The sequence below is a fragment of the Labrus bergylta genome, chromosome 18 (assembly GCF_963930695.1).
Source record: "Labrus bergylta chromosome 18, fLabBer1.1, whole genome shotgun sequence".
NCBI classification, from domain to species: Eukaryota; Metazoa; Chordata; class Actinopteri; order Labriformes; family Labridae; genus Labrus; species Labrus bergylta.
Genome location: NC_089212.1, coordinates 3,185,398 through 3,213,220, shown reverse-complemented (window position 1 = coordinate 3,213,220; position 27,823 = coordinate 3,185,398). Strand labels below are relative to the sequence as shown.

General features: G+C 39.9%; 1 protein-coding gene across 2 annotated transcripts in view; it reads left to right on the top strand.

Moving 5' to 3' along the window:
- alk (ALK receptor tyrosine kinase) overlaps window positions 1-27,823 on the top strand; it is a 384,869-nt gene that overhangs the window by 334,326 nt on the left and 22,720 nt on the right. For both annotated transcript variants that reach the window (XM_020643122.3, XM_065966045.1), the window contains exons 11-17: window positions 1,055-1,174; window positions 9,991-10,156; window positions 14,331-14,478; window positions 19,647-19,757; window positions 21,632-21,773; window positions 23,166-23,333; window positions 24,952-25,050. In XM_020643122.3, the coding sequence (XP_020498778.2) occupies window positions 1,055-1,174; window positions 9,991-10,156; window positions 14,331-14,478; window positions 19,647-19,757; window positions 21,632-21,773; window positions 23,166-23,333; window positions 24,952-25,050 (954 nt within the window). The remainder of the gene's footprint in view (window positions 1-1,054; window positions 1,175-9,990; window positions 10,157-14,330; window positions 14,479-19,646; window positions 19,758-21,631; window positions 21,774-23,165; window positions 23,334-24,951; window positions 25,051-27,823) is intronic.

The following is a 27,823-nucleotide window of genomic DNA, read 5'->3' as shown; positions in this document are numbered from 1 at the left end:
TTTACTACAAAAAATCAAAGAAATCAATGCTGGACAGAACTCTTGAACTAGGCATAAGAAAGTGACTGACACATTTAGAGCATGCAGGCTGAACACACTCTCTGGGTTTTTAAAATAAGAAGGTGAAACTATGTTTCTGGAAATCTTTGCTGAAAAGAATCAAGCAAATCAAATGTTAAACACATTCAAAAAACGTTGTTCGCTTTTTGCAATGTCATTGTTCCAACAATTAACATATTATTCCTACAGGAAGTGTCAGTACCATTGTTGGACTTAGTTGAAAGTAAATACGGAAAAAGTATTCTGGGATTTTTCTTTTTCAGCTGACAGGGTCACATTGATTGTCCCTGTGGCTTCCTCATTCCTTCATCAGATGTGGTAGCAGCTTTCTTTTACACTACTCAGGCCAATCTTTTGTACCCCTGATTGCAGAGCATGGACCTAATCAAAGACATTGATTCATCTGTTCAGCAACCTTCTCAACTCTTGCTTACCCCACTCTCTAGTGAAAACTAGAGAATGGGAACAGGTGACTGTTTTTCCAGGTCAGCGCCCTGCCATTGTAATAGTTGAAAGTAGTTTGCCCTACCTTAAGATCTTTAGAAAAAAAACACAGCTTCCTCTATTTTGAACCGTTGAAGCCAATCAGCCAAGTCATTTGCCTGCAAGGCTCAATTCTGGGTAATAATTTGAGGAAAAAGAGATCAAGGTACAAGCAAGCTTATGATCTCAGTCCTGGGAAAGCAATGACGCTGGAGGCTAGATGGGTTGCTTCAAAACACTGAGAGACTGAATGTGCTTACCCATAGAAACTGATAGAGATTGGAGAGATGGAGAGGAGCTGGATGTTATGTATTCTTCTCCCTCTGTGAAGCTATTGGTGGTACAATTGAAAGAATGACCCCTGCTGGTGGTTCCACATTTCCTGGGCCAGCGAGGGGTCTTGCTACTACTGCGCTTAGTTTTTCCTGTTGTTCGGTGTAACAGCAACAGGATTTCACGGCTGCATACAAAAAGAGAGGTATTATAATAAATGCTTTTTATTTCATTTCAGCCAATGGAGAGTATCCACCGGTGGTCTCCAGCACAACCAAGCTGCCTTTTAAAGCAACCGTCAGGACCACGCCCCCATCCATCGGAAGCCCTTTGATGAACTACCCTGTCACAGATTACTGTAAGTGTGAGTTGGATTACTTTTGGGGGAATGGTGTGTGTGTGAAGCTCAGATGGATGTTTTTCTCCACACTGACATTTTTGTATCTGTCTCTCTCTTTGTCTTTGGTGTGCTCTCTTTCGCTCACACACTCACAAACATGTGCTCGCCTGCATTAGTAATTCACAATTAATCTACACATGCTGAGTGTGAGATGATGATTCATGGGCTGCAACAAAGTAAGTGTGCCCCCTTCTGGTCAGCGCCACATCCAAATCTGAATGAGTGCTGCAGAGATCTGCTTTGGAATCAAATGGAGCAGAATGGGCAGTTTTGAAGTGTAAAATCCTCCAATTTGTCTCCTGAGAATGTCAATGGAGCCACTTAAACGGACTTGACATTTTACACCTATCTCTCTCTGTCCTGCTTCAAAAGGGTAAAGACAAGCACACATTCAAATCTGTATCTGAAGTTGTAAGTTACAGTTACTTTTATATCAAACCTGCACTACTTGTTTGAGTCTCTCTCCTGAAATATATCTGTTTCACCATATAGTAAATATTTTTTGTCAGAAAAGGATTTTTGCTTCACACACTGTAAAGAACAACAAGTCATGATAATTTATAAGTGTGTTCTGGTAGCTCTAAATTTTGAGTTTATGTTTTCTCAACTAATGTGGATTCCAAATCTACAAACATTAATAGACTGAAATCAAGAATATGAGTCAAAAAAGATATACATTATAATAAAGTTAACCAAAATATGATATATCATTAAGATGACGTTATAAAAAGTGGCTAGAAGTAGTTTCTCCTGTCTACCTCACAGCTAGAAGGTGCCTGGTTCACAGTGGGAAAAAAAGGAAACAATGTGTTGATGAAACAACAGGTCAATACAAGTTAAGTAAATTCAAATATTACAAGGTAGGATCTATTTTAACTCCAAGTTTTTCTGTTTTGAATTAATACAAATGTATCTCAATTCATCAGTTTAGACACCAACTTCATAGATCATATATAATCTAGAAACAGGTTGAACAAAACAGTTATACATTTCACTGTGATTTCCTTTTACTACACTATTATACTGTTTTCAGTCTGTTGTTTTCTCTATTGAGGTAGAAAAAGAGGAAAAGGTGAAATATACTGATCAGTTTAAAATAGGAGAAACCACTGATTCAGATTTAGAAGTAACACCATCAATGATGCACTGAGAACTGTTATTCCAGGCTAAAAGCTAAGCTACTTTGAAAACAAAGTTCATCCTCTGATTTTTGTATGCCATGCTCTCATACTGAACATTTAACTTGTTCTCAAAATGTATACTTTTTCTCAGCATTTACAATTACTTTACTTTTTCTGGTTTACTTCATTGATTTTGATTTGTTCTCTTTTTTTAAATCCTACATCACAAGGAGCTGGTATAGCCCACAGATTGTATAAAGAGTATTATTATTTACAGTCTATGGCAGGGATGGGCAATTTTGGCCACAGCAAGGGCCACATTCGTTTAATTCTCACTGCCAGAGGGCCAAACTGTAGGATACAAAAACCATTAAAGTCAATTATGTCTCAAAATATGCCAGTGATCAAATATTATTAAGGACATATTTCCGGTTTTCATGATTTCATGGCAGATTTTGTCACGTTTTCCAATTAATTGATATGTAAAAATTGACCTGAGGGCCACTTTGAGGGTTGATGGGGGCCGCATGTGGCCCCCGGGCCGCCCCAGTCGCCCACCCCTGGTCTATGGTATGGCCCAGTTGGTGGAGCAGGTGCTGTATGTACAGAGGCTATAGTCCATGTGGCAATGGACGCTGGTTTGAATCCTGATCATAGTAGTGTTGGGTGCATGACATCCCCCTCTCTCTCTTCCCACTTGTTCCGTCTGTCGACAGTTTTCTACACCATCAATATTCCTGTTCAAATAAAGGCAAGGGCCAAAACTTTACATTATAAGTCTGATAATGTTAAAGGAGTGCATTGTTAACCTATGTGGTGCTTCTTTAATTCTTAGTCAGAAAAGGAATCTCTCAAACTGACTGCATGCCACATAGAGCATTACTTTCTCCTCCTCAGCCACTGAAACCAACAAGAGCAAACGCCCTGACTGACTACATGAAGTAGAGCTGATGGTCGGCCTCGACAGCAAGTCTCGACAGCATGGACAAATAGTCCACATAGTGTTGTGTCCTAATATGCTAATGTGTGGATGTTTTGTGCAGTGACTTGTCTGATTGAATGTCTGTGATGTGGGTCACTCTTCAGTCATGAGCACAGAGCTGTTGTTTACTCTCGAGGGTCAAACAGGGACAGTAACAGACATTAATGTTTGGCCAGCTTACATGATTTGATAATGTTACTGGATTATGCATTGAGCTGAAGCCACAGGCTTGGGTCAACAAACTCGGTCTATCAGGCAAATCCTTCATGCTGAGCAGGAAACAGGGCATCTGACATTATACAGAATTTGATATAAAGGGGATTCGATATAGGGGGAGTTTGCTGACAGGATTTAGATGCAAGGTTAGCAAGAAAAATGTGATTTTAATGTGCTTACTCAGGTAATACTCAAGTATGGATACAATAAAGCCAGCCAGACTCTCTCCTCATAGGAAGATGGGACTTTCAGACCACACTGCTTTCGCCCTTGTGATTATCATAGATATTAACTTGGAGGAAAGAAGTTGAACTTGCAGTTTGGCCGTTTCAAAGACAGCCTCGAGTGGTTAACATTCGTCAGGCGTCTCCTTCATCCCCTTGTGGACCTGATGCTTTGACGTCTGCAGGGCCGGACAGCAGCCCTGATGAGGGTTTGAGCTCAGCAGACCTGTCACTCCAACACGGCTCTCTTCTTCCCCTGACACGCTCAATGATTAACCCCCTCTCCTCTCAGTCTCCCCTTCATCTCTCTGTTCACTGTGGCACCATACCTGGGCCTAGAACATTCCCCTTTGTTTCTCAATCAGCCCCCCCCCATTTAAAATCTTTTATTGACAGCCTGTTAATTCACACGACTGCCCTCCCGCCTACCATCCTGTCCCACTTCTTCCTCCTGTTTCTCTCCCCCCCCCCTCACCCTGACTTCACCTTCATACTTTTCTTTCTTCTTGCTCTTTTCCCCCTCATCTCCATTCATTCCCCCACTTTTCTGGCAGCAGTCACTTTCATTTCTCAAGACTGCCCTACTGTGTGGCAGCCGCCTCTCACTGCTGACTCATCAGTTGCTTTTTTTAGGGGGGGAAGTGAAAAAGTCAACCTCGATGAGCGTGCTTCTTTTTTCTGTCTGTGATTACCTCTCCTGATGGGAAAGCGACGCATCACTAAGCTCAAAATGAGCTCCAGGCTTCTTTCTCTCTCTGACCATTTACTGTATGAGAAAGTTTGTGTGTGTGTGGTTGTGTATTTATGGGTGTGTGTCTCACTCATTTTTTCCAGTTTCTTTTAAGGGAATAAAATAAACTTTACAAATATCTTATTTACACCTTATTTGCAGAAATGTTGCAGGATGTAGAACTATTGGCGTCTTTGAACAGACAGCACATTTTCATATCAAGGTGTTCTACTTCGGCTCATACAACAATAAGCAACAACACAGAGTTGTGTAGCAGAGATGAAAACTGGCATCGAATCAAAGACAGAAGGGAGGGGTGATTGAAGACATGCGATTGGCTCTTGAAAATAACTGACAGCAGATGTTGGCGCCTGAGTTTTTGGCCATTACACGCCTGCTAATTAGATGCCGAGTGGAAATATGAGTCTGCGCTTCATTCTTTACTCGTTCATAAACACCAGCCTGCGGCAAACAGTTAGCTAGTCGTTGCTACTCAGGGTTTTAGAGTGGGAGCATTAGTCACTAAGATAGATATGAGACTGATAACGAGCACTGCCATGCTAAACAGGCTTTGGTAATTAATTGGACTCTTGTGCTCCATAAGACTCATACTTAGCATGCAGATCTGTTCACAGCGTGCCAACCTTGATCCATCTTTTCTAATGGCCGGCCAATGGAGGACAACTGTCACTGAATGAGGAGGAGACTGTAACACATGCTAAGAAAGAAAATCGGTACAAAATGAGAACATATTGATGTGTTTTCTCACCTATGCATGGAGTGCATGTTTGTATAAAGTTCAGATGGAGTTGGGTGTGTAATAACTTCAAAAAATATGTGGAAAGAATGCAAAAAGAAGTTTTCAGATTTCCTTATTGTTCTTTTATTACACTCATTTTACCGTCTTTATTCTGAGTGAGTAGTGTTGCCTACAACTCCCGACAAAAAATAGTCACAAGATGTTGAGAAAAGCTGTTGTTGATACATGGCAGAGGGCAATGTTCCTTTATGTAGGTGAGATGTTGAATAAGATCCTGAGAGTTGTTTGAGTAGCAGGTCCCCTGTCTTAAAGTCTCATCATGATACCAGAAATCATAACAGCAATTTTATAAAACTACAAGACATGGTTTTACTACTCTGAAAAGTAAACATGGTGGCAATTGTGTCATCTTTCCTTTCACTATCACAAAGATAGCAACAGGAAACATTTGTTCCAGTTTGAAAGAATAAGGGCGGCTGTGGCTCAGGTGGTAGAGTCGCTTGTCTCTCAATCGAAAGGTCAGGGTTTGATCCCTAGCTCCTGCAGCAACTAGTCTGACATTTTGAAGCAACTAATGCGATTAGTTACTTCTGAATGTCACTTTACACAGCAGCCTCGATCATCAGTGTGTGAATGTGTAGGTGTGACCTGCAATGTAAAAGCGCTAAGAGTAATCAGAAGGCTAAAAAAGCACTATACCATTAGCATTTAATCCATCATGGATATGCACTTCTACAACTCACTTAGCAGACGCTTTTTTCCAAAGTGACGTACATCAGAGAGTAAGAACAACACCAGCAAGGATCTAGAAAAAAGGGAACAATGTCAGTAAGAGCAAATGATCAGCTTAGAGTCTGATTGGACACACAGGTGCTGACAGGAAGTGACCAGAGGCAAAGCACAACATTGAGGGCAGTTCTTGAGAGCTCTAATCAGTATAGAAACCATCTTATAAGTCATCGTTATCAAACAAAAACCATCGTCATTACCATCATCATCATCAATAATATGGAGACCATCATCATTAAGTTAGTAGGTATTCATGAAAGAGCTGGGTCTTTAGCTTTTTCTTAAAGGTGCAGAGGGACTCTGCAGATCCAATGGAGTTTGGAAGTTCATTCCACCACCGGGGGGGCGACAGAGGAGAAGAGTCAACATCTTAGGACCCTGTTGTGAAGGTTGGATCAGACTCCTTTCATTGGCAGTTGTATGCATTTGACTGATCAAAGGAGTGCCTCACCTTGTAATTGTACCCTTAATCCATGCTGATCTGAAGCTAAGCTAACAACAGGCATAGCAACAACAACAAAAGAAACATAGTGAATAAAACATTTAATGGAACTTTGTTTTAGCAGTTTCATTCTCATTGCCTCTTTCAACAGCTATTCATAAACCTGACATGGTGCCAACATACTTGTTCCCTTGTTCCTCGTCTTTGGTATTCACAGAGAAAGAGATATTCACAAATGTGTCTGCCTCGTTTTAATCGTGCTCAGATGAGAAAACAAAAGTTGAAGAAGTGCTGTCTGTATAACAATCCAATCAGAGGCATTTCTCCAAACTTTGTCTCTCTCTCACTCTCTCGCTCAGAGAACAATCCCTCACTGATCACAGTGTACAGCACTGCCCCTTCCTCTGATGGAGGCCACTGTTTGTTATCATGATGGCGTACCACAGGTGGCAAAGTTCATGGAAAAGGAGATTCATGTAAAAGTCAGGCAGACTGTGCGACTCTCCAGAGATGTTTTAGTGTTTATCAGAATGTTTATGAGAGTGTTCATATGAAAGTTGAAGGTGAGAGGAGCTGACGAGGTGCACACCACTTATTAGAGCAGACTGTGAGAGCACATCTTGTATTATGTGTGCCTATCACAGAACGGCTCATTAGGCCAGATGGGTGCCGTGTTTGGGTGTGTGCGTGATTGTGTGGTCATGTGTGTATGTGTGCATAACAACCCACTCGTATTGATGGACCAACAAGATCGATCAGACGGGCTGAAGTGTGAAACCCACCAGACCCTGGGGAGAGAGGAAACGAACAAAAAAATAGTCTTTCTTCAACACCAGCAGCGATAATGCCAACAAGTCGAACTTTGTTTTTCACATGAGGGACCCAAGAAAAACAATATTACAGCATTCTGACTCCACATCCTTCCTTCATTCCTTTCCCTTTAACTGAACTGATTGCCATCTCAGAGTAACCCATTAAGTACGGTAAGATTTACGACTTAAGCTCTGTTTGGCTTTAAAGGCTTTTCTGCTCCAGTGATGGATTTACTTTAACAGTCTTAACTCTTCTTTACCTTGTTGGGTGGTGAAAATACTGACTTGAGGGATCAATTTACTCCTGCTGGATGGAAGCCAGACACAACTCCAGCGGCCCCCCCCAGAACAGTATTTTTTTTTACAGTAGGAGTACATTTGCTAAGACCAGGCTCAACTCCAAATTGTTTTCTAACCATAGCAGGTGAAAGCAAGTGTTTTTGAAAGTATGACTCGCCGTAAATTGACTCTGCTGGCAACCAACTCAAAAGAGATGTTTGTAAGCGAAGAGGAGCTCAGTATGAAGTACTGATGTTGGATTTCATATTGGTTGACCTTGCACCGGACCAATCACGAGGCTCAGAATAACAAATATTATGTCTGACTTGCAGTTCAGCGAGGTGTCCAGGGGTAATACTTGTCATCACTCGGGCATGCAGCGACAGAAACTAGGTGGAAGCTGTGAAAGCACATTCTCTCTCTGATGGGCTGTACCTTCTCAGAATTTAGTCTCAGGAATTTGATTCAGCTGTATTTTTTCGTTCTGAAACTCATCCAACTTCAACTCCTGCTTTAGTCTTTATGTAATTGTCTGAAAGGTGCAAGTTGTCAGAGCAAGTTAGCTAAAGTTAGCAGCAGCTATGAAGCTCACGGCACATTTCTTCTCTTTATTTAGTGTTTTGTTTAAATCAGATTTAATCACCTATTATTTGCAATAGAGGACAAAGACCTCTCTGAATAAAATCATGTGAAATATAAACTCTGAATTAATCCTAACTTACATTAAGATGAGTATAATGAGATTACAGAAGTTCAGCTTCCAGACCGCCTGAAAGTTACCTCTGCAGATAATGCACCAGCAGGTTTACAACCTTTAACATTGAACAATAGAGGGTGATTAGAAGACTCTGTAAACATGTCAGTTCTCTATAACAAAAGAATCCTGCTTGGTTGATGATGTGGCTACAACAAGAAAAGGTTCAGATGCACTATTTCTCTAAATAACTCAATTAGAAATTACTGATGTGTTGCTCAAGCCAGCCTTCTGTGGTTATTTTCCTCAGTCAGAGAGAGTGGATTTTGGCGAGAGATTCTCGTAATACTTGGATCTCAAATCCAGGGCTTCAAGGGTAATAGGCTCTACACAGCAGGCTATTGATGTTGTGTTGTTGAGCATCATAACTTCAAGTTGCACTCCTGAGCCTGTGCCATCTTTTCTCTTTCCTGTGTATCCTGCTGCCACCATCAAATCTACTATTTTTGCAAAAAAATATCTTTTTAATTATCTCATCACAAAATGGTTTTAATACACCAAGCAAATAAGTGAGAGCCATGTGAGCTGCTCTGTTTCCTGGAAGACTTCGACTTCAACCAGTGTCAGATTTGCAGTCCTGCTCTGAAATGAATGATAAGTAGTTCAGAGTCGAGCAGAGGGAGAAAGAGCTTCTTCACTCCCTGGTCGTCTTCCCCTCTGCTCTGTGTTCACAAGCCTTGAATCAGGATTTAGTACTGTGGTGTTAAGTCTGTCCACGTCCATCTGACAAGACTAATCTAATTACAGTGAAAAGAACTCCAATTAGCACTGACACATGGGATTACACTGGAAACGAGGAGGAATGTTTGTCACCTGTGATCCTGTCACTACGCCCACACTGCAACACTGCAAGTTGATAGTAGCTGCTCAAGTTCAGTCCAGTAAGCCTTCCCAGTATCATACAATATTTTCATATCGGGTTATTTGATGTGAAAATGAAGCGCTGGGAATGTTTAAGTGGATTGACCATGAGAGAAATAGATTGATAATAAGCACTTGTTTCTCTGTGAAATTCATCCTTTCTTTCACCTTTAGTGCTCCCATGAAATCAAAATAGATTTAAAGTTGATGTTGAAGTCAATGTTTGATATTATAAACCAACATACTCTTGGTTTAATTCGTCATTTTTAAGTAAAAACAAATGTTCATGACTGAAGTTTGTAATATTTCCACCTGGATACTGGTGCCAGTGATGCAGCCTTTGTAGCCCCATGATAATTGCTTGCCTTGTTAAAAATGTTCTAGCTGTTGGGTTTAAAAAAACAACTTTGCTATGTAAAAAAAAAAAAGTTTTAATCTTGTGGGATGTTTTGAAAAAGAGTGATCTCTGTTGGTCAAAAATTCATCTGAAAAAGATTCTTAATAAAAACCTCCTTTATTCATTTGTGATATTCTGACGTTCTGTCAACAATAGAAAATACATTGTTTCGATTTGTTTATACAGTCGTTGTATTTTGTACATCTATTTGCAATACTGTACTGGCCCTTGGCATCAAAGTGGGTTAAGTGATAACAGAATAGAATAGCATTCTGTTAGCTGTTCTGTGGGTATTTGATGTTTCCTAAATTGCATGTGTAAGTGAATACAGAAGAACATGTGCTTTGGCAGCTGTGAGCTCTATGAAGTGATACATGTCATTTTTTTCCTTTCCTTTCAATATGCAGCCAAAAAATGGATTTTTCATACCTGTGGAGCTGTTGGAGCTGAAGGCCCGACTCCCGCTCAGTGCCTCAGTTCCTACAGGAATAGCAACGTCAACGTGACAGTCGGCACCCGAGGGCCCTTCAAAGGCATTCAGAAGTGGCGAGTCCAGGAAACTGGCACTTACAGGTAGGCCTGTCGCCAGAGTATTGACTGTTGAGTGTTTTATTTATAAGGGGTTCTGCAATTTTACACAGTTCCAATACAGACCATGAAAACAATGTTTTACATTGACGAATAGAGAAATTCCTGCGGCCGGTTTGTGGGCATCTCAGCGTGTGCTACTGCCCGTTTACTGTGACAGAAGCTTTCATACTTACAGTAGATACGAATATCAAATAGCTGCTGATGAAGGAACCTTAATCAGGAGATCTTAATGTAGTTTAGGTTTTACACATTAGACCTATTTTACGATAACAACCTGATTACATAATAGAGTCAGAGAAATAAAGAAAAACTCAATCAGCCGCCGCTCGAAATGTGATGAAATTCTGTGATATAAAGTTATTGAACAAACTGATTAAGCTAACTAGCTGTTAGGTGGGGGTTATTTCTGTAGTAAATGTTCAAAGATGAAATCGTGAAACAGACTGTGGATCATCTTAGATTTATTCAGCCATGGTCAGACAACACAGAAACACAACACACATGGCTGACAAAGTGCAGACCAAGATATCACAATCATTGACAATCATTGTCAAAGTGGCCATCATGGGAAAAGTGGCAAAGTCTTCATCTTCACAGTGTTGCTTATATTCTGCTAGAAGGTACAGCCCACAAATTCCCAACTGCTTCGGTTCATCTCTAAAAGGCTAGAAAGAAGACATCACCTTGACTCGTAAATATCAGACATATACATTTCTTCAGTCTCAGAGTCACATTTCCTTTTTAGCTCACATCAGACACTTCAATCCAAATATGACTCTGCTGCTGTGAGGTCTCTAACGCATGTGTATTACAGCTTCACAAACCTAAAAGAAGAATTACTCTTAGATGGTTGACACAATTTAAAGATATATCCACAAAATGATCAAGATGAATGAATCCATGACTACGTACTAACACTAGCTTAATCAGTTAACTGCTTCATTCAATCATCACCAATTAGTTGCATTGTGTGAAAAACATTTCTATAGATGTTCATTAAGCACCTTGTTTTTTTGATAATACAACAGGTCCGTAATGATTACATTCAACTCTTACCTGATGATGCTCGCTAATAGAGGTAGATGGAAGACTACATACCATCTGATGAGAGATTCAACTTTATTGTCATTACACATATACAAGTATAGAGTAACGAAATGAGTAACAGATCATGCAGAGAGGGAATGTTACTTATATTTATTAAATGTGTTTCTTGATCCACCTCTGCAGACAGTTAATATATGGAAAGTGTCTGCACTCAAAAAGTGTGTGTTGTGCACTTCCTGTTTGTTCCCAAAGTTAAAGTTTGTCACAACAAGATCAACTGAGAACCCCATAAGTCCTTTAGATTGTTGCAAAAGGTAACGTTACATAAAAAGTCCTGTTAAAGGTAGAAAATGTTACACTTGTTGAAGGTCGACGCCACCACAGTAATGGCGACTTGTCAACTCTGATTTCCTGCCGCATTGGTCCATACATTGTTAAAGAAATATACAGAATACACAGCTTTCAGTATTATGGAACCACACTAGACGATTTGGAAATACAGCAAGACACACACAAATATAAATCACATACATCAAACATCAACCTCACCTCACCTTTATCCTTTTTTATACTACACCCACTCGGAAACAATTATAAACCTCTCTCTCTTGGGTTTCAGGAGATTGTGGGGCCAATTAGTTGCATACACCTTGCCTCATGAGCACTCAGCTTACAAACAGTATACAATACAGACGTGCCCTCTCCTCCTCAGCCATCAGCTAACTCTGTGAAACTCACATTTATCACAACAATGCAGACTCTTCCTCACGCCCACATCCACTCCTCTGTGCATCCGCAGCACATCAATCTTCCACAAGCAAACATGAGAAATATCACTATCAGATTCTTGCAGGAGCGAGCAGAGGCTGGTGTAATGGCAGCTTAATAGTATGATTCACTCTACACCTGACTCCAAAAATCCAAGAACCACCCACCTCCATGTCTGTGTTGGTGGCCTTTAAAACTACTATGATGAGTTTTTTAACTGATTATGAAACAGTCACAGTTTAGTTCTGATGTCTCTATGTGACCTACAGCGAGAAAACTGTCCATTGATATCGTCCTTCTTAATGCCTGTTACAACTGTCAACAAGTCCATTCCAATGAACACAGACCAATGAGCCTATGGATGAATTTCTGCAGCAAAGTGTTGCTTTACAGTTTAGTAGCCAATTAAAAGTAATAAGGAACATGTTTTCCACAGACACCAAACATTCATGTATCTAGTTGTTTTGTTGCAGTTTCTCTTGTTGTTTGTCTCTTTCCATCTCTCTTTCTGCATTCCAAACACAGTTTCAGCAGACTGCAGTCTGGTTCTGCTCGAGGTTTCTGCCTCGTCACAGGAAGTGTTTTCTTGCCCCTGTTACTAGCTAAATGTTGCCAAGGGCATTGCTCATTGTGGATTAATATTGGGTCTCTAATATTACAAAGGATATGGTCTGGACCTGCTCTTTGTTGTAAAATGTCTTGACATGACATTTGTTGGCTGATTGATTGGGATTGAGTAAAGAATCCGATTTTAGGAAATGACATTGACATTAGATGAGCAATAAATACCACCAGGAAGATAACTGGGGAAACAAATGTCAGGCTCTCCTTCAATCAGTTCTAAATGACGTCTCTTCCTCCTGGACAGGTGTATAGTATGCATGGTTTGGCTGCTGCAGGTGTAATGTCTGCAGTGGTCACAGGAGAGTGGCCTGCTGTAAAACATGATGCACTTTCTACCATATGCTGTTGGTTTAATATGATATATGATATTGGTTTTAAAAACTGTTGTTCTATCAACTAAATTACTTCTCCTGAGTAGCCAAGTCTGAATATGTATTTCACAATTTATATTGTCATTTTAAAGTTATTGATTTAAGATAGCAACACTCACCCAATTACCGCATTAGGGCATCTCGCAAAAGATGTGTTTTTAATTATAAAAGCAGTTATTTCTGTTCTACTCTACAATACAAACACACAGACTCAGGATCAGGAAGAACACCAGGTGTATCGCTTTTTGTCTACTGGGATCGCAAAAATAATCAACAGAAAATGAAAGTTTCTAACAGCCGCTTAAAGGCTTCAAAATACCTCAACAGTCAACACCTTGACCTCAGACTGTGCCCTGCCTGAGGATTAATGCTCTCATATCCACAGCCTTGTGCAGGGATCAATGTTCCTTCTGTGGGAATTCATGACAACATATGGCATTTAACTTGGATTTGACTTTGACGGTTCAGACAAAAATGTCTCTGAGAGCCGCAAGCCTCCCATGTCAACACAAAAACAAAGACACACACACACACACACACCGCCCGGCTCAGCCAAAAAACCCTTGAGTCATAAAATACCTTAGCGTGGACGGGACTTTCTTAACACATGTCCCAGAGTGTTAGAAAAACACCTTCTGTCTCCTCACTACTTCCTGATTCGTGGTCTGTATGTGGCCTGGTTTTGCTGGCAGAACCTGAAAATGAAGCTGACAGACGGCCACAAAGATGAATGTGTGCTCTGCATCTCCCAAAAGCCATTAGGCAAACAGCTGAGGTAGCTACTGAGCACCGGGCATCATTCTCTCTCTCTCTCTCTCTCTCTCTCTCTCTCTCTCTCTCTCTCTCTCTCTCTCCCTCTCTCCCTCCCTACCAAGCACCACCCGGGGGAAGAGAAATATCGAAGCGCTCCCAAAAACCAATCAAGTTGTTGTTGTTGTTTTTTCTGGCAAGAAAACTGGAACATTTGAAATGACTTTCTTTCTTCTGCTAAAGTGTGTAATTCTATGTTTGTTTCTGTTTGTTTGTGGGCCAATGCACTCTGTAGTCAGTGTATTTGTGTGTGCTTCAGAATACAAGACTACAGTCAAATATTAGTCAAATAGTCAAATATTTTTATTAAAAGCACCTGTGGTGAAAGTGTCTTAAGTGTTTCCAAATTCATTTTGGCTTAATTGAATGTTGTGCTCTCATGAAGTTTTAGGAGGAATACATTGAAAATGATTTATCAGCTTCAGGTTATTTTTTTACATTTAATATTCTTTATCATTCGAATAATTATCTTGTGAAAGAGTTTATTGTTTTATTGCTTGTTGTTCATGGTCTCATCTGTGTGTGTTAATCCCCAGGATAACTGCCTACGGTGCAGCTGGCGGGCGAAGCGTATTGGCCATGAGCAGGTCACATGGTGTTTACATCACAGGAGACTTTCTGTTGAGGAGGGATGATCATATTTACATTCTAGTGGGACAGCAAGGAGATGACGCATGCCCCAATGTAAGTATGTTTCAATTCAGTTCATGGGGGCCAATTCATGTTCAATTAAATATGAAGACCTAAATTCTGGACAATGTTGTAAAAGCATCATAAAAATAAGACATGAGTTTTAATGCAGATTCAGTTCATGGTTCTGTTTTGAAATAGCTCCAAACACTGTAAGGATTCAGCTCTGTGAATAAGTAGGAGATGGTAAATGGACCTGAGCCTGTGTAGCACTTCTACTCTTCTGACTACTCAAAGCAATTTTTACACCCCAGGTCACACCTACTGATTCACACCACATTCACACTCTGACAGCAGAGGTTGCCAAGCGTCCATCAGTGTTAAATAATCCCATTTACACACATTCACATGCCGCTGACGCTGCAGCGGGAGTAATATGGGGTTCAGTGTCTTGCATAAGGAGATTTGGACTTGTGTGGTCCGCTGCAGGAGCTGGGGATCGAACCCACAACAGTTGAGAACCGACTCTACCACTGAACCACAGCCAAGCATCCCATTAATATGTTACAGGAGAATCTTCCTATAGCATATTTCTCTTTAATAGACCAACATATACTAAAGATGTAACAGTTATGGTAAATGGACCTGAGCTTATATATTGCTTTTCTAGTCTTCCAACTACTCAAGGAGCTCTTACACCACATGTCACACCTACACATTCACACACTGATGGTCGTGATGATTGCTATGTAATACCATCCAGTAACTAATCCCATTCATACATGAAGCGGTTTGAGCAATTCAGGGTGAAGTGTCTTGCCCAAGGACACATCAGACATGTTGCCCAGCTGGGGATTGAACCCTTGACCTTCTGGTTGAGAGGCGACAATTCTACCAACTGAGCCACAGCCGCCAGTTGGCTTTCATGCTTTCATTTCTGTTGCTGTGCAAGTAGCAAATGTTAAAAGATTTTAGTTTCTTACAAGGTGAACTGAAATATATCCCCATTTATGACTGGAGAGTCGAGCTTCAACATCAGTTTCCCTCCATTTTTGCAGTAAAAAGGGATGTCAATATATTTAAAATGTTTGTTTAAAGGGGGGGGGGGCTTTATTTAGACAGGATATAGTATATATATTTAGACAGTGGATATAGTTTGAAGTGAGGAGAGAGAGTATGTATTGACCCTGCAGGAAAGGAGCTGCAGGTCAGACTATGACCCAGCCGCCCGCTTGAAGGACTACAGCCTCACTGCACAGGCCATGACCTAACTGTTAGGCCATCAGCGCCCTGGGCTTTAATAGTTGCATTTTGACAAAAGGAAAAGACTTCAGAAATACTGTTTTAACTGTCACCCAGCTGGAGGGGTGGAACATGTCTGCCTTTGATTGACAGCAGGTGGCAGACAGAGTGCAGGCGTTACACTGTGGGGCACAACAGACTTCGTAAACAACAGACAGTTTGTGGTACTAAAGATTTAGAAACACACCAGCATCTACACAATCGAAGGTGACATTAACATGCAGCTTAATGTGCAGCAGCCTGCAAACTTACTTTGGCTTTGTTCTTTTCTCCAGTGAATGTAAATATCAGTAGTGTTAATAAGAAGAGACATGGTAATGCTCGGCGTTATGAGAATCTTGCTGTAAAGCTGGTGTGACCCTTTGCTCTGCCTATGATATAACCCAGACAGTATGTCTTTATGCAAAGTAGTGTTGTATCTCATTAAGATCACCTTAAGGTAGCCTCATACAAAACACTTATAACGCGTGTCTTCCTTTCAGTGTCTGATATCTCTGAGAATATAAAAAGACTTACTAAAAATGCAATTTCATTTCAGATGGTCTTTAATATGATAACTTGTACATTCCAAATATAAAGAAACCAAGCGTCAGGTTAATTCTCTCATGGATCCTTATGAAGTCCCTGTACATCAGTTTGGACACCCATGCTCTAAAGTGTTGCATTTTATGGTCTCCCAATGATTGTTTACATCTGCGATCAAAGCTCCCAGTGATCTCTCCATTGTCTCTCCTAAGCGTACTTGTGTTGTTTTGCCTGAGGTGGCTGTCATCCATTATGCTCTGGAGTTTGTTCACTGGCAGCAGAGTGGCTTGCTTCCCCTCACAGTTCAAAACACTGAGACTAAAACCCTTACAATCCCTCCAGTCGCAGATGAAACCATCCATCATCCCCTATTTGCCCCGCCACTGAAAATGGAGGAGAAAGAGGGTCAGTTATCATTAGCACTTATTTCTGGTTGTTTTCAGAAGAGGGAATAACCAGCAGATTCTGAAATGTATGGCAAAACAAATTCATTGTAGAATCGATTTCATTTTGTGGAAATCCCACACTAATAGTTTGTGGTTTTACCACTTCTGATGAAGGATATTGACAGACATTGTTGTGTGGGGAATCAATCTCTGTCTACAGATAAAGCTACTGTTGTACACATTAACACATTTCTATAATAAAGAGGGAAAAAATGTCATATATCTGCTCGGCTTTTCTTTAAGAAACAGACTTCATAGTTCTTTAAACTGTGTATTTTTCAAAGACTACCCCAGTTTGTTAACATTTGTTTTTGTTTTATTTCATTCTTATTTATGATAAGGCCTCTATATTAACTGGTTAGCAAACTTATATTAAATAGACAAGTGCTCTAGATGAAGTGTAAAACCTGAAACAGTCACACACTAGAGTAAAGAAGTAGCAAAGATCAAGTTGAAACCACAGAGGTTATTCCAAGAAGTGATTCAGCTCAAGTGCCTGATGTGTTTTGGCACTTTGTTTTTATAATAGACAGAATGAGTAGCTTAGCAGGCAGGCGTCCACACCACTGTCATCCAGTTATTAGTTTTTAACACGCTATGTCTTAAAGTGCTCAGCAGACAGGGACTGGGCTGTTCCAAAGTGAGACTGAAGTCGTTTAAGGTTCCTCTTATTTCCCCCTGTTCTGACAGCGAGAGGCAGTCGCTCTCCAAAGGTTTTCTCTAACGGTGATTTGTGCTGTGGAAGCGTGTTCTCTCACACCTTGCCTCCCCTCTGGGGAGGGAAATAATGCCCCCCCTTGTTCTGACAAATACTCACGCTCTGTGCTTGTCCTTGGCTTTCTTCTGTGCATACACACATACACAGAATCACAAGAACACACACACTCACAGCTCCTTGTTTTTTCTCTCTCTGACACAAATTCAACTTAACAGTTAGAAGCTGCAGAGGCAGAACAGGCTGGGAGGGAGAAAGAGTGAGGAAGACTCTCCCAGAAAAATTTGGATGCACTGTCTTTTACCCCCTCAAACTGTCAATCACATTCACTTAAGTCCTATCCCCTCCTGCCTTCAGAAATTTGGCAAAGACAAATGAGGGAGCGATGAGCGACTTGTGTGTTTGTGTGTCTGAGAGAGGTCCAGACAGAGTGAGGAGAAGAAACTCAAACCCTCTCACTCTCAGAAAAGGACCAGCTCCAGGCAGTTGAGCATGATAGCACACACAAGGCAGACACATCAATTCACAGAAACTCAGCTGTGTTAAAGTCCCCGCATCGAACATCGTTTGCCAACAAAACGTCCACTTTCATTTTTGTAAAGAGGCTGTCTCTCCGGGAAACAGAGTGAGACGACGAGCTGACTAACAGGCTGTCTGTGTCGGTTAGCATGATGAAGTGACCTAAAACATAATGACAGTATTATAATTTTCTCTCTTTTTTTTCATATCCTTCAAAAAGAGTTTCATGTTAAGCTATTTGTGTATTGTTGTATATATGAACATAATGTATTTGTAGATAAAGCTTTCTCACTTTGTAACCTGTAAGTAAAAAAAAACAAAATACTGAAATGTGATCATTTTTAGGGGTAAAACTCAGATTCACATCAGCAGAGCGTTTAAATCTTTAGTGTAACATGTCCAGGTAGATATTGAAGTTGTTTACATACTTTACTTTGCCTTGCTGCATTTCTTGGCCAGGACACTTTTGTAAAGGAGACTCTTAATCTCAATGAGGCTTTCCTGGTGAAATCAACAGTTTTTTTTGTCAAAATGACAGATTAAAGGGATTTGAACAATTCATGATACTGCTTATTATATATAGTCTGTAAAGCAAAGGGTGTCAACTAATGTGATGCAAGTCAACACATTACAGGCTTGTTTATGTCAAGTCACTGTTTTTACAGTGCTCATTTAAAGGGGGGACAAACAACACAATGCAGGTCACTTTACAGCAGATGGCGTCATAGACAGAGCTTCTGTGAGCAGTTCTTAGCTGGTTATGAAACATACAGATATTAATACTGATACATCTCTGACATATAGACAAACGAGACCTTCTTCTGCAACAACATTGAATATTTCTCTAGATTTATTTGTAAGGCATGAAAGTGCTGCTGCAGGAAAACACAGATCATAAGGAGAGACGAAAGGTACAACTTTGACCACAGGGGGCGCCGATATTGAGATACTGACATTTCCTCACAGCTTTACCACAGACATAAAATACCTGTGTGATAAAATGAGCTGTTTTCATATTCATACACTGTTTGAAGTTCATGGATGACCTTTGTTGATTAACCAAAATGCTGCATTAGTGGGGAAGCTCTGTTAATATTGTTGTAAACAAGGTCATATATATAACTATCCTGGGCCTCTCTACATTGTAAAACATTTAAAGTTTTCATTGATGTTGATATTCAACATTAAATTAGATTAACTATGTTTTTTTTACAGAACAGCTTAGCTCATATATTAAGCACGTACACATATATTTCTGTGTTTGTGAAATGAAAACTATTCAGGAAGTATATTTATAATAATTAGTTTTTGTCATTCTAACCAGCTTCAGTTTCTCCCATAAGTTGTCAGACAGCCTAGAGATCCACTCCAGAGTCGACTTCTTCTGCCAGTAACATGAATCCATCTCTCTGAACAGAGAGCTGTTTTACAAAAGTACAATGGATTTACACACATGGGGGAAACTCAGGCTACACAGGAAATCATTAAAAACTCATATCTCACCAGAACTTACTCTATAAGAAGAACATTAGCTCTTGCGTCTCAGCTCTTGTGTGCATTTGTAAATCTCTGCTCAGTATTTTTCTCACTGTTGTAATGCCGCAGCCTTAGACTCCAGGCAGCTGGGGTTTGGCAACCGCTCAGCTTTCTCATTCTCAACTGACATCCATGAAAGCAACTCTACAGCGAACTGACATCTCTCTTCCTCCCTGCAGTCCAACGCCATTCTGAATAAGATGTGCCTGGAACAGAGCGGCCCGATGGTGAACAAAACACAAGTGAAAGGCGGCGGAGGAGGAGGTGGCGGGGCTACATATGTGTTCAAGGTAAGAAGGCACTGAGGGAAAAGATGCTCTCAGGGACGGAAGGATATTTTTATACTCGAATTTTAGAAAGTGCACAAAGTTTGCAGAGATTTTGATTTAAATGTTATATAAGTAGGGACATATGACTATAAATTATGTGTTCTATTTAAGTTATTTAAATGAATGAGATACTGTCAGAGGCCTGCAGTCATTCTTTTTATCAAAGGTCATAAAGAACTGGAATCAAAACTCAGCAAGAGACATCCCCAAGTCTTCACTGAACATAAGCGTACCTATAGGCTGTTCTCTGATTGTTTAAATTATTTCTATAAGAAATAGTTTGACTTATGTGGAAAGGTAGAGATTAAGATCTGAAGATTGATATAATTTGATGTTATTAATAAAACCATTTAGAATGCTTCTGTGTCATAGAGGTTGTGAAAATGAATGTACTTCACTTCATTGATAACATGGTACCATGCGTTAGTTTTGAGATTCCTCTGTTGGCTTTCAGTGTCTGTGAGCCCCAATAGCAGGGTTCCCACTCATCCTGGAAAACCTGGAAAACAGTTGACTAATTTTCCAGCGCTGGAAAACGCCTGGAAAATGACAGAAAAAGTCGAATGTCCTGGAAAATCACGTCTTGTCCTGGAAAATTATTCCAACACTCTCCTACAGGGTTGCACATTTTCACCGCCACACGTTAATAAAAGAAGCAATTTGTTACATAATCCACAACGCAGATTGAATGGAAGTCTATAGATAATGTAATGGCTCCGCCTCCCCCTCGTGTCAAAAGTGAATATTTGTTTACAATTTAGTTGAGAGGATGGAGCGAAAAGATCCTTCACAAAAAGAGAATAAAAACACTATGAGAGTAAATTTGTACCTGACAAAAGTGAGAGTGAAATACAATTATTTCATACGTTTGATAAATGTCAAATGGCAAAATGTATAAACTGCAGATCGGGAAAGATAACTGCGTCACATGAAAGAAAAGGTTCATTTGCACAATGAATAGGTACCCAACTGTGTGAGTCAAACACGGGCTGAATACTGGCTAACCTTTAACTTTGCTAGCATTGTCTCTACAAATGCAAAACTGTGTTGTTAAGGGTAAATAATGGACCATAACATGATATTAAATATTTAACCTTTGAAGCGATACTTCACAGTGTGGGTGTGGTTAACTTTAACTTTGTTAAAGACTACACTTAATATTGGTGTCGCACGATCACAGTCTGTCATACCAGTTCCATCATCGCTGAAAATGTCCTGGAAAATGATCTCTGGAAAAGAGTGGGAACCCTGAATAGGCTGTCTGCTCACTGTAAACCCCTCTGAGGCACTATGACACGTAGAGATCTGCTCCAGACGTCCAGCATGGAGGAGTTCATGAGATGCTGTAGACACAAAGATAAAGTGTGGTCGGTGGGCAATGTGGGAGCGATACAAGGGTTGAACAAGACCAGGCCTTTCATCTAAAAGACCATACTGTCAGACAAAATGTCAAATCTGAGTTATTACATAAAACAAAAACTCAATTTTGAGTTATTATTTCTAACCTTTAAACCGTCCGGAAGAAGCTTTCATGTGATCAGTCGTAAAAAAGCAACTGTTAAAAGGCTTCGGTGAACTGAGGATGAAATTTGTTGGATTTAATGATTGTATGAGGATACATTGGTGCCAGGCTGTTTCTCAGCCCAAATTAACCCGTGATGACAACATGATTTTAGTTTTTATACCTGTGACGTATAAATAAGCGACCATTAGAGGATATGAGGTTCATCTTTTCTTTGACGCAAATAAGCATATTTCCAATATTCTTCAACTTCTCCTTGGAAGAGTGGATACCACTACAAACAGTATATCTAACAGTAAACTATATGATCCAGTTTGACAAAGGAGTGTATATCCCCCTCATCATCGCTGCTGGGGGAGGTGGCCGGGGCTACAGCAGCCAATCAGAGACCCAGCTGGAGCAGATGGACTATGACCCCAGCCAACCGGGACGCAATGGGAAGTCCCAATCTGCAGGTACACTACACAAAGCTTTGATATGTGTGTAGTAGAGGGATAGAATAGATACATTATCGTTCCTTGTTTGTTTAAGCCCGGCGCAGTCTAGGCCTGTGAAGACTGTTTCGTCATGAGCCGGGGATCCAGCTGAAGATTTCTACCTTTTAATAAGACAGTTTTTTCTTACCACTGTAACTTTTGCTGCTTTGCTAAAGTGCTCATGATGGATAGGCCGGGTCTTTGAAATATAACAATGAGTAAGGTCTATTACCTCCTTTTTGTAACATAACAATGAGTAAGGTCTTTTACCTGCTTTTTGTAACATAACAATGAGTAAGGTCTTTTACCTGCTTTTTGTAAAGTGTCTCGAGATAACACTTGTGAGTGGTTGTGAAAGAGCTAGATACAGGGAGGGAGCCATTGGATATGAGAAATTGCGAGTGTGATAAAAAATGACTGAGAAGATGAGAGTAGATGACTAACACTCCCATTACAGAGGGGTTGTGTATGTGGCTTATCGCTCCCTATTTCATGATGAGAAATCTGTGTGTGTTTAGGCCTCCTCTGCATGCACACAAACTAATAAGCTGAGTTTACAGATAGCCTGAAGTGGAAGTGTTTATTAGCATGTCTACCTGAACTTGTAAACACATTCATTTATCCTGAAGGTGTTTCCATCTTTCTTTATGCATAACTTTCATAACCATTCCACCTCCATGTGCCAGGGTGGGTTAGTGTTTTAGAAAAAACAAAACACAGTGTGGACCTGCTCATGATTATTCATATACGATGCACTTTGTCTCTGATAATTTGTGGGCAGAACTACGTGCTCTTTCCCTTCAGCCTAATGTTACACCACTGCTCAGTGCAGGTTCCATTATTCATGTCCTCAGAGTTGACGAGCAGCCCAGATGCAAAAAACACTAGATATTGATTTTTGCATCTTCACAAAGCTAGAGGTTTACTTTTGAGGAAACTCTGTGAATGAAAAATGAAATATGCAGCATGTCTTGGGGGGCGGTTGGAGCTAGTTCGGCGAGATTTTTTATTTTATTTTATCCATTTGTTTGTAGCTCTCAGGCTTCAGAGGAGGAGGCTGAAAATGAAGGGGAAATTTAAATTGGCCCGCTTTGGGGATATAGGAGGGATACATTCAAATTGTATTAGCTGTAACTGTAATCTTGTGGTACCAGGTCTCTTGTAAAGGGATTATCAGGTTTCTGTGGTGCGGGCTCTAACTAGTTTGGTTCTCACAAACAACATTTCTGCAGTTTTCTGCACATTTTTTTCCCCACCACTTTGATCCATTTAAGAAGCCGCTCCCTCTGCCTCTCTCTCTCTGTCTCTCTGATTCACCACACAGCCCAATACCTCGCCGGCATGTCAAAGATGTGTTGTGTTTGTTGACAGGTGGAGGCGGAGGTTGGAATGACACTGCTCCTGTCAGTCAGGGCGGTAGACCGCTGGTGCTGGGAGGCCAGGGAGGGCAGGCCTGTCATAAGTTCTGGCAGACCCACGGTGGATTCGGGGGTGGCGGTGGCGGCTGCATATCTGGGGGAGGCGGTGGAGGCTATAGAGGTCAGTCCAAGAGATACCCTTTGTGTTTCTTAAAGAAACCAGATCAAGTGTAATAGATACATTGTCTTGAGATGTAAGCTGTGACATAAAAGTGACTTGTATTGGCTTGTGTGCTTACCACACTGTCAAGCTAGCAACGCTTTTTTAAAATAATTTTATTGAAATGTTTGTATTTAGGTAAAGATTAGGTGTGAAAATAACTTGGTTAGCTTTATGAGAATGACCGTTATTTTGCTAAACAACAAGTTACAAGGTACACACATAAGTTAGACAACTAGTGTAAGAGCTTTATGTGATAAAAATGGGTTTGTACAGTAGGACTGGATATTTTCCACAACCCCACGATATGATACATATCGTGATATACATTGATTTGGGATAATGACCATGTCCTACACAGAATTTACTACAACAGCTGTTCCTTATGTTTTATATTTATATATACTTTTTATTATTGTTAATATTATTGTTTTTTTTGATAATTTATTCACTTGTTTCTATTTATTTTACTGCTCTTACCTTCTTATTATTGTTATCTTTTGATTTGCTTTGAGCTCTTTTCGTTTCTTACATATTTTTAAATCTTTGTTCCTCTTGGTCTCAGCTCGTGTTGTTGGGTTCTTGTGATGGTTGGGTTATATATGTCTGTTGGGTATCGTGCACTTTGGGTTCTTTTCTGTTGAATTGTATTTAATTATTTTTAGTATTTTGCATTTGTTTGTTCTTGCTGTTGTTTATGTTCTTCTGTGTTTGGTTTAGTTTGTTCTTGTTTTTGCTGTTTGTCAAAGCACTTTGTAAACCTGTGTTTTTAAAAGGTGCTATAGAAATAAAGTTATTATTCCTTATGTTTGAGAATAACATCAGAGGAATATTACGGATCAAAATCAGGTCCTCAGAGATCCTAGAAATACATAAGAATGTTTTAATCCCAGAGCTTTGACCATGGTGTGAACTGCATCATAGATCTATTGTCTTTCACAGCTTTGTAGCCACATCAATTCTGTAACATCTGTATCGTTACATGTATTTGCAAGGAGCACATGACGATATATCGCCATATCGATTTTTTGAGCACAGCCCTAATGTACAGGGTTATATTTTCAAGCACGAGCAGCTGACGGTTTGTTAGATTATACTTAAAGTGACATGGTGAGAGATTAGGGTGAACCACTAAAAGATGCATGTGCTGTCCCTTTAACTACGCTCAGTCACTTTTAATCAGACCATACATTGTTCAAAAACTGTATAAAAATATGACAGTTTTCTCTCCTTGTATTACGAGTATATCATTCAAATATATCAGAAAACTTTAATGAACCCAAAAGGAGATCTACTGTAGATCATAACAGCACGAGTAGTATAAATCATCAGGCATGATAAGACAAACATATAAATCATACACATTTGAATAACAATGAACCACTTACAAATGAGAGTGAAACACACGGATACAATGTATGAGATAGAAAACACTTAGGCCTATAAAGGGAAGAAAATAAGGACAACCAAAGAAGATTTGAGTGGACTTGCATAATTTCCTAGTTGGCAGTCCTATCCTTGTGTTTATGTGTTTTTCTTTACTTAGTAACAGATTTGTTTTTCCTTTGCTGGTTTCTAGGTGGTAACACGTCCATAGATAACAACTCAAAACATGACGGTGATGATGGAACGTCCTTCCTGGGCCCAGAGGGAACGCCATTCCTCTACCCTCTGAAAGGTAATGTGACAGGAATCTAGGAGGTACTTCACTCAGACAAAGTCGTCAGCAGTCAGCATCTATAGCACCAAAAAAATAGCATTCAGCAATTTATATGTTTGTAGGTGAGAGTTAATGTGTTTTTTATTTATTTATGATAATTATGAGGAAACAGGTTTTGATATTGACATTGTAAATAAGCTTTTTGTTGTAGTTTCTCTATCACAAGTATTCACAGCTCATAACTAATACAGATCTGTACTCGTGTTTGAGAAGGAGTTTCCTCACTCTCTGACATCATGACATTGTAAAACTATAACATAGATACTGGCAGCCATGGATGGGTGACAGCCTTGAAGTTTCTTATGTTATAGAAATCCAGATTATTTAATTTATTGGAACAATAAATGCCAGCTGCCCCTCCTCTCTGTAATCGATTTATCCCATTTATTGACCAATCTGCTCGATGCTTCTTCTACATTTAAACTTGACCGGTACAACAACACAGTCAGACAGAACATTTCAGCTGTAGAGATAAGCTTGTTGACCATCAATACATTCATCTTAGACTCCCTCTCCCCTCAGCTCTGTGGTGAGATAGGAAAAAAAAGGAGAAGATGGGAAAAGAAATTGAATGGCTTTTTTCAAATGGTCCTCCATTGGGCTCTGGGAAAGTACGAGCTGATATCTTTTTCCCATTGAGCTTAAATCGAGGTGATGCTGTCTGCTGAGAGAGTGCCTCCTTCAACAGCGACACTCCTCTGGTTTTTCATCAGCGTTAATTCATTTCTTACTGTGGAAAAAAAATCTTTAATTTGACTTTTTCAGAGACTTTCAGTGATTTTTGCCCTGAATTTTCCCTGCTGCATTTTTCAGGATATTTTCCAGAGTGACAGCACTTTAAGTCATCAACTAATGCTAGAGGTTGCCAGGTTGGCCATGTGTGTCTGTTATCCACAGTAACCATGCATAAAAAGAAAATACCTTAGTACAACCCCAGGGTGAACAGGCTACTGTGACAGGGACTTATTAGTTACAGCTAAGCCGTACTGAAAGAACACACCGTCTTTTTTTTTGGATTTGAACCCGGGCCGCCTGCTTGAAAGACTATAGCCTCAATGCATGGGGCGTGCGCACTAACCACTGCACCACCAGCGCCCCAACACACTGTCTTTTTAATTGAAGTTTACAGTAAATTACAGTAATTCAACAAGTGAGCATCATGCTGTTTAAAAAAGAAGACTTGGACCTTGCAATTGAAAACTTAAAGTCAGTAATGAATGAAGTAAGAAGTTTGCCTTTTATGTATGTATGTATTTCTCTTCTGTATTTTTACCACCTTACTCACCTTTGTGCTTCACCCCCTGCTGGCAGTTATAGAAAGATATCTTTAAGGCACTTCTGCATCAGCTTCCAGACACTTTAACCCTACATCTGTGTTAAAGTCTTTATTTTCATGCTGGGGAAACAGGTCACATGCTGATTTAAAGCTACTGAATTATCACTAGGCTTGACTGATTGACATTTTATACAATACAGTATAGGAGGTCATAATATCTATAATTATCTTAAGGTCGGGGGTGTAAGAGCACTGTGGTTTGATGTTGTAATCACCAATGGCTACACAAGTATTTCCTTCGCTGCTTGAAGTGCAGAGGCACGTTGTCGAGCTCAAAGCAGAACAGCAGGTGGAGTCTGAGAACCCTGCTGGGTGCACTGAAACCTCAAAAAGGATCAAAAAAACATGCTATTAAAGTTGAAAGAGGCAACGGGTTAGTAATACAGCAGGCTAATATACTGAAAACACGTTGCTTCTAAACCAAGGTGTTAGAGAATAAAAGAGATCATGTTGTGGTTTTTAAGTCAGGAGAGTGACAACACATCTTACTGACTTCACTCTGCTGAAAGACACAATAGGATTTTAGTTTGCATGGTATCCTTTGTGTCAAGACTTGGATTCAAAATCCAGAAGTAATGACAATTAGCTTCCAATGTAGGTCATAGATACACATGACCAAAGATCGAACTATAAACCCTAACAACAAAGATGATGTCATCTGTATCAAAGCTCATGTGAGGTGTTGTTTGCTGGTTATGAAACAGATTAAGATTATTACTGATGCATCTTCATGATGACCATCAGCAACTCAACAAGACCTTTGTATCAAGCTTCAGATTTACACTGACCTGGATGACTGAGAACCTACACATATTTATTTTTAATGCCTGAAACTGCTGCTGTGAGGTATCAAGCTAAATGTTAAAACAGCAGACATGGTCACAAGGCAAAACAGACTGAAACAAAAACATACTTTTTCAAATTCATTAAACAAAGTCCATCAAAAGTCCAACTTAAAAAATCAAAAGGAAAGAGCAGATATACTCAAGGAGCAACTATTGACACTGTCACATACTGTAGGTTGTGTCTGAAATCACACACTTGTTCCCTACTCGCTGTTTATTGACTTATAGTACATGCAGTGGACTATAGTGCAATCATTTAAAAAAACATTACTCACTACTCTCTCACTTGCCGGCCGCTCACAGTGATGTCATTGCTGTGCAGTAATTAAAACATGCAGCTTAAAGCTGACTGAGGATCAATAATAACAACAATATGAATGAATGAATGAATTTGAGTGATAACTCATATAAATGTAAAATACTGAATATTTAATAAATATTCAAACATAGTCTCACAAAAATATTTGAACCGCAATGCATCATGGTATATACTGCTTGTGTACTGACCATCGGTTGTTCATTACTTTTCACAATGCATTCTGGGATACTC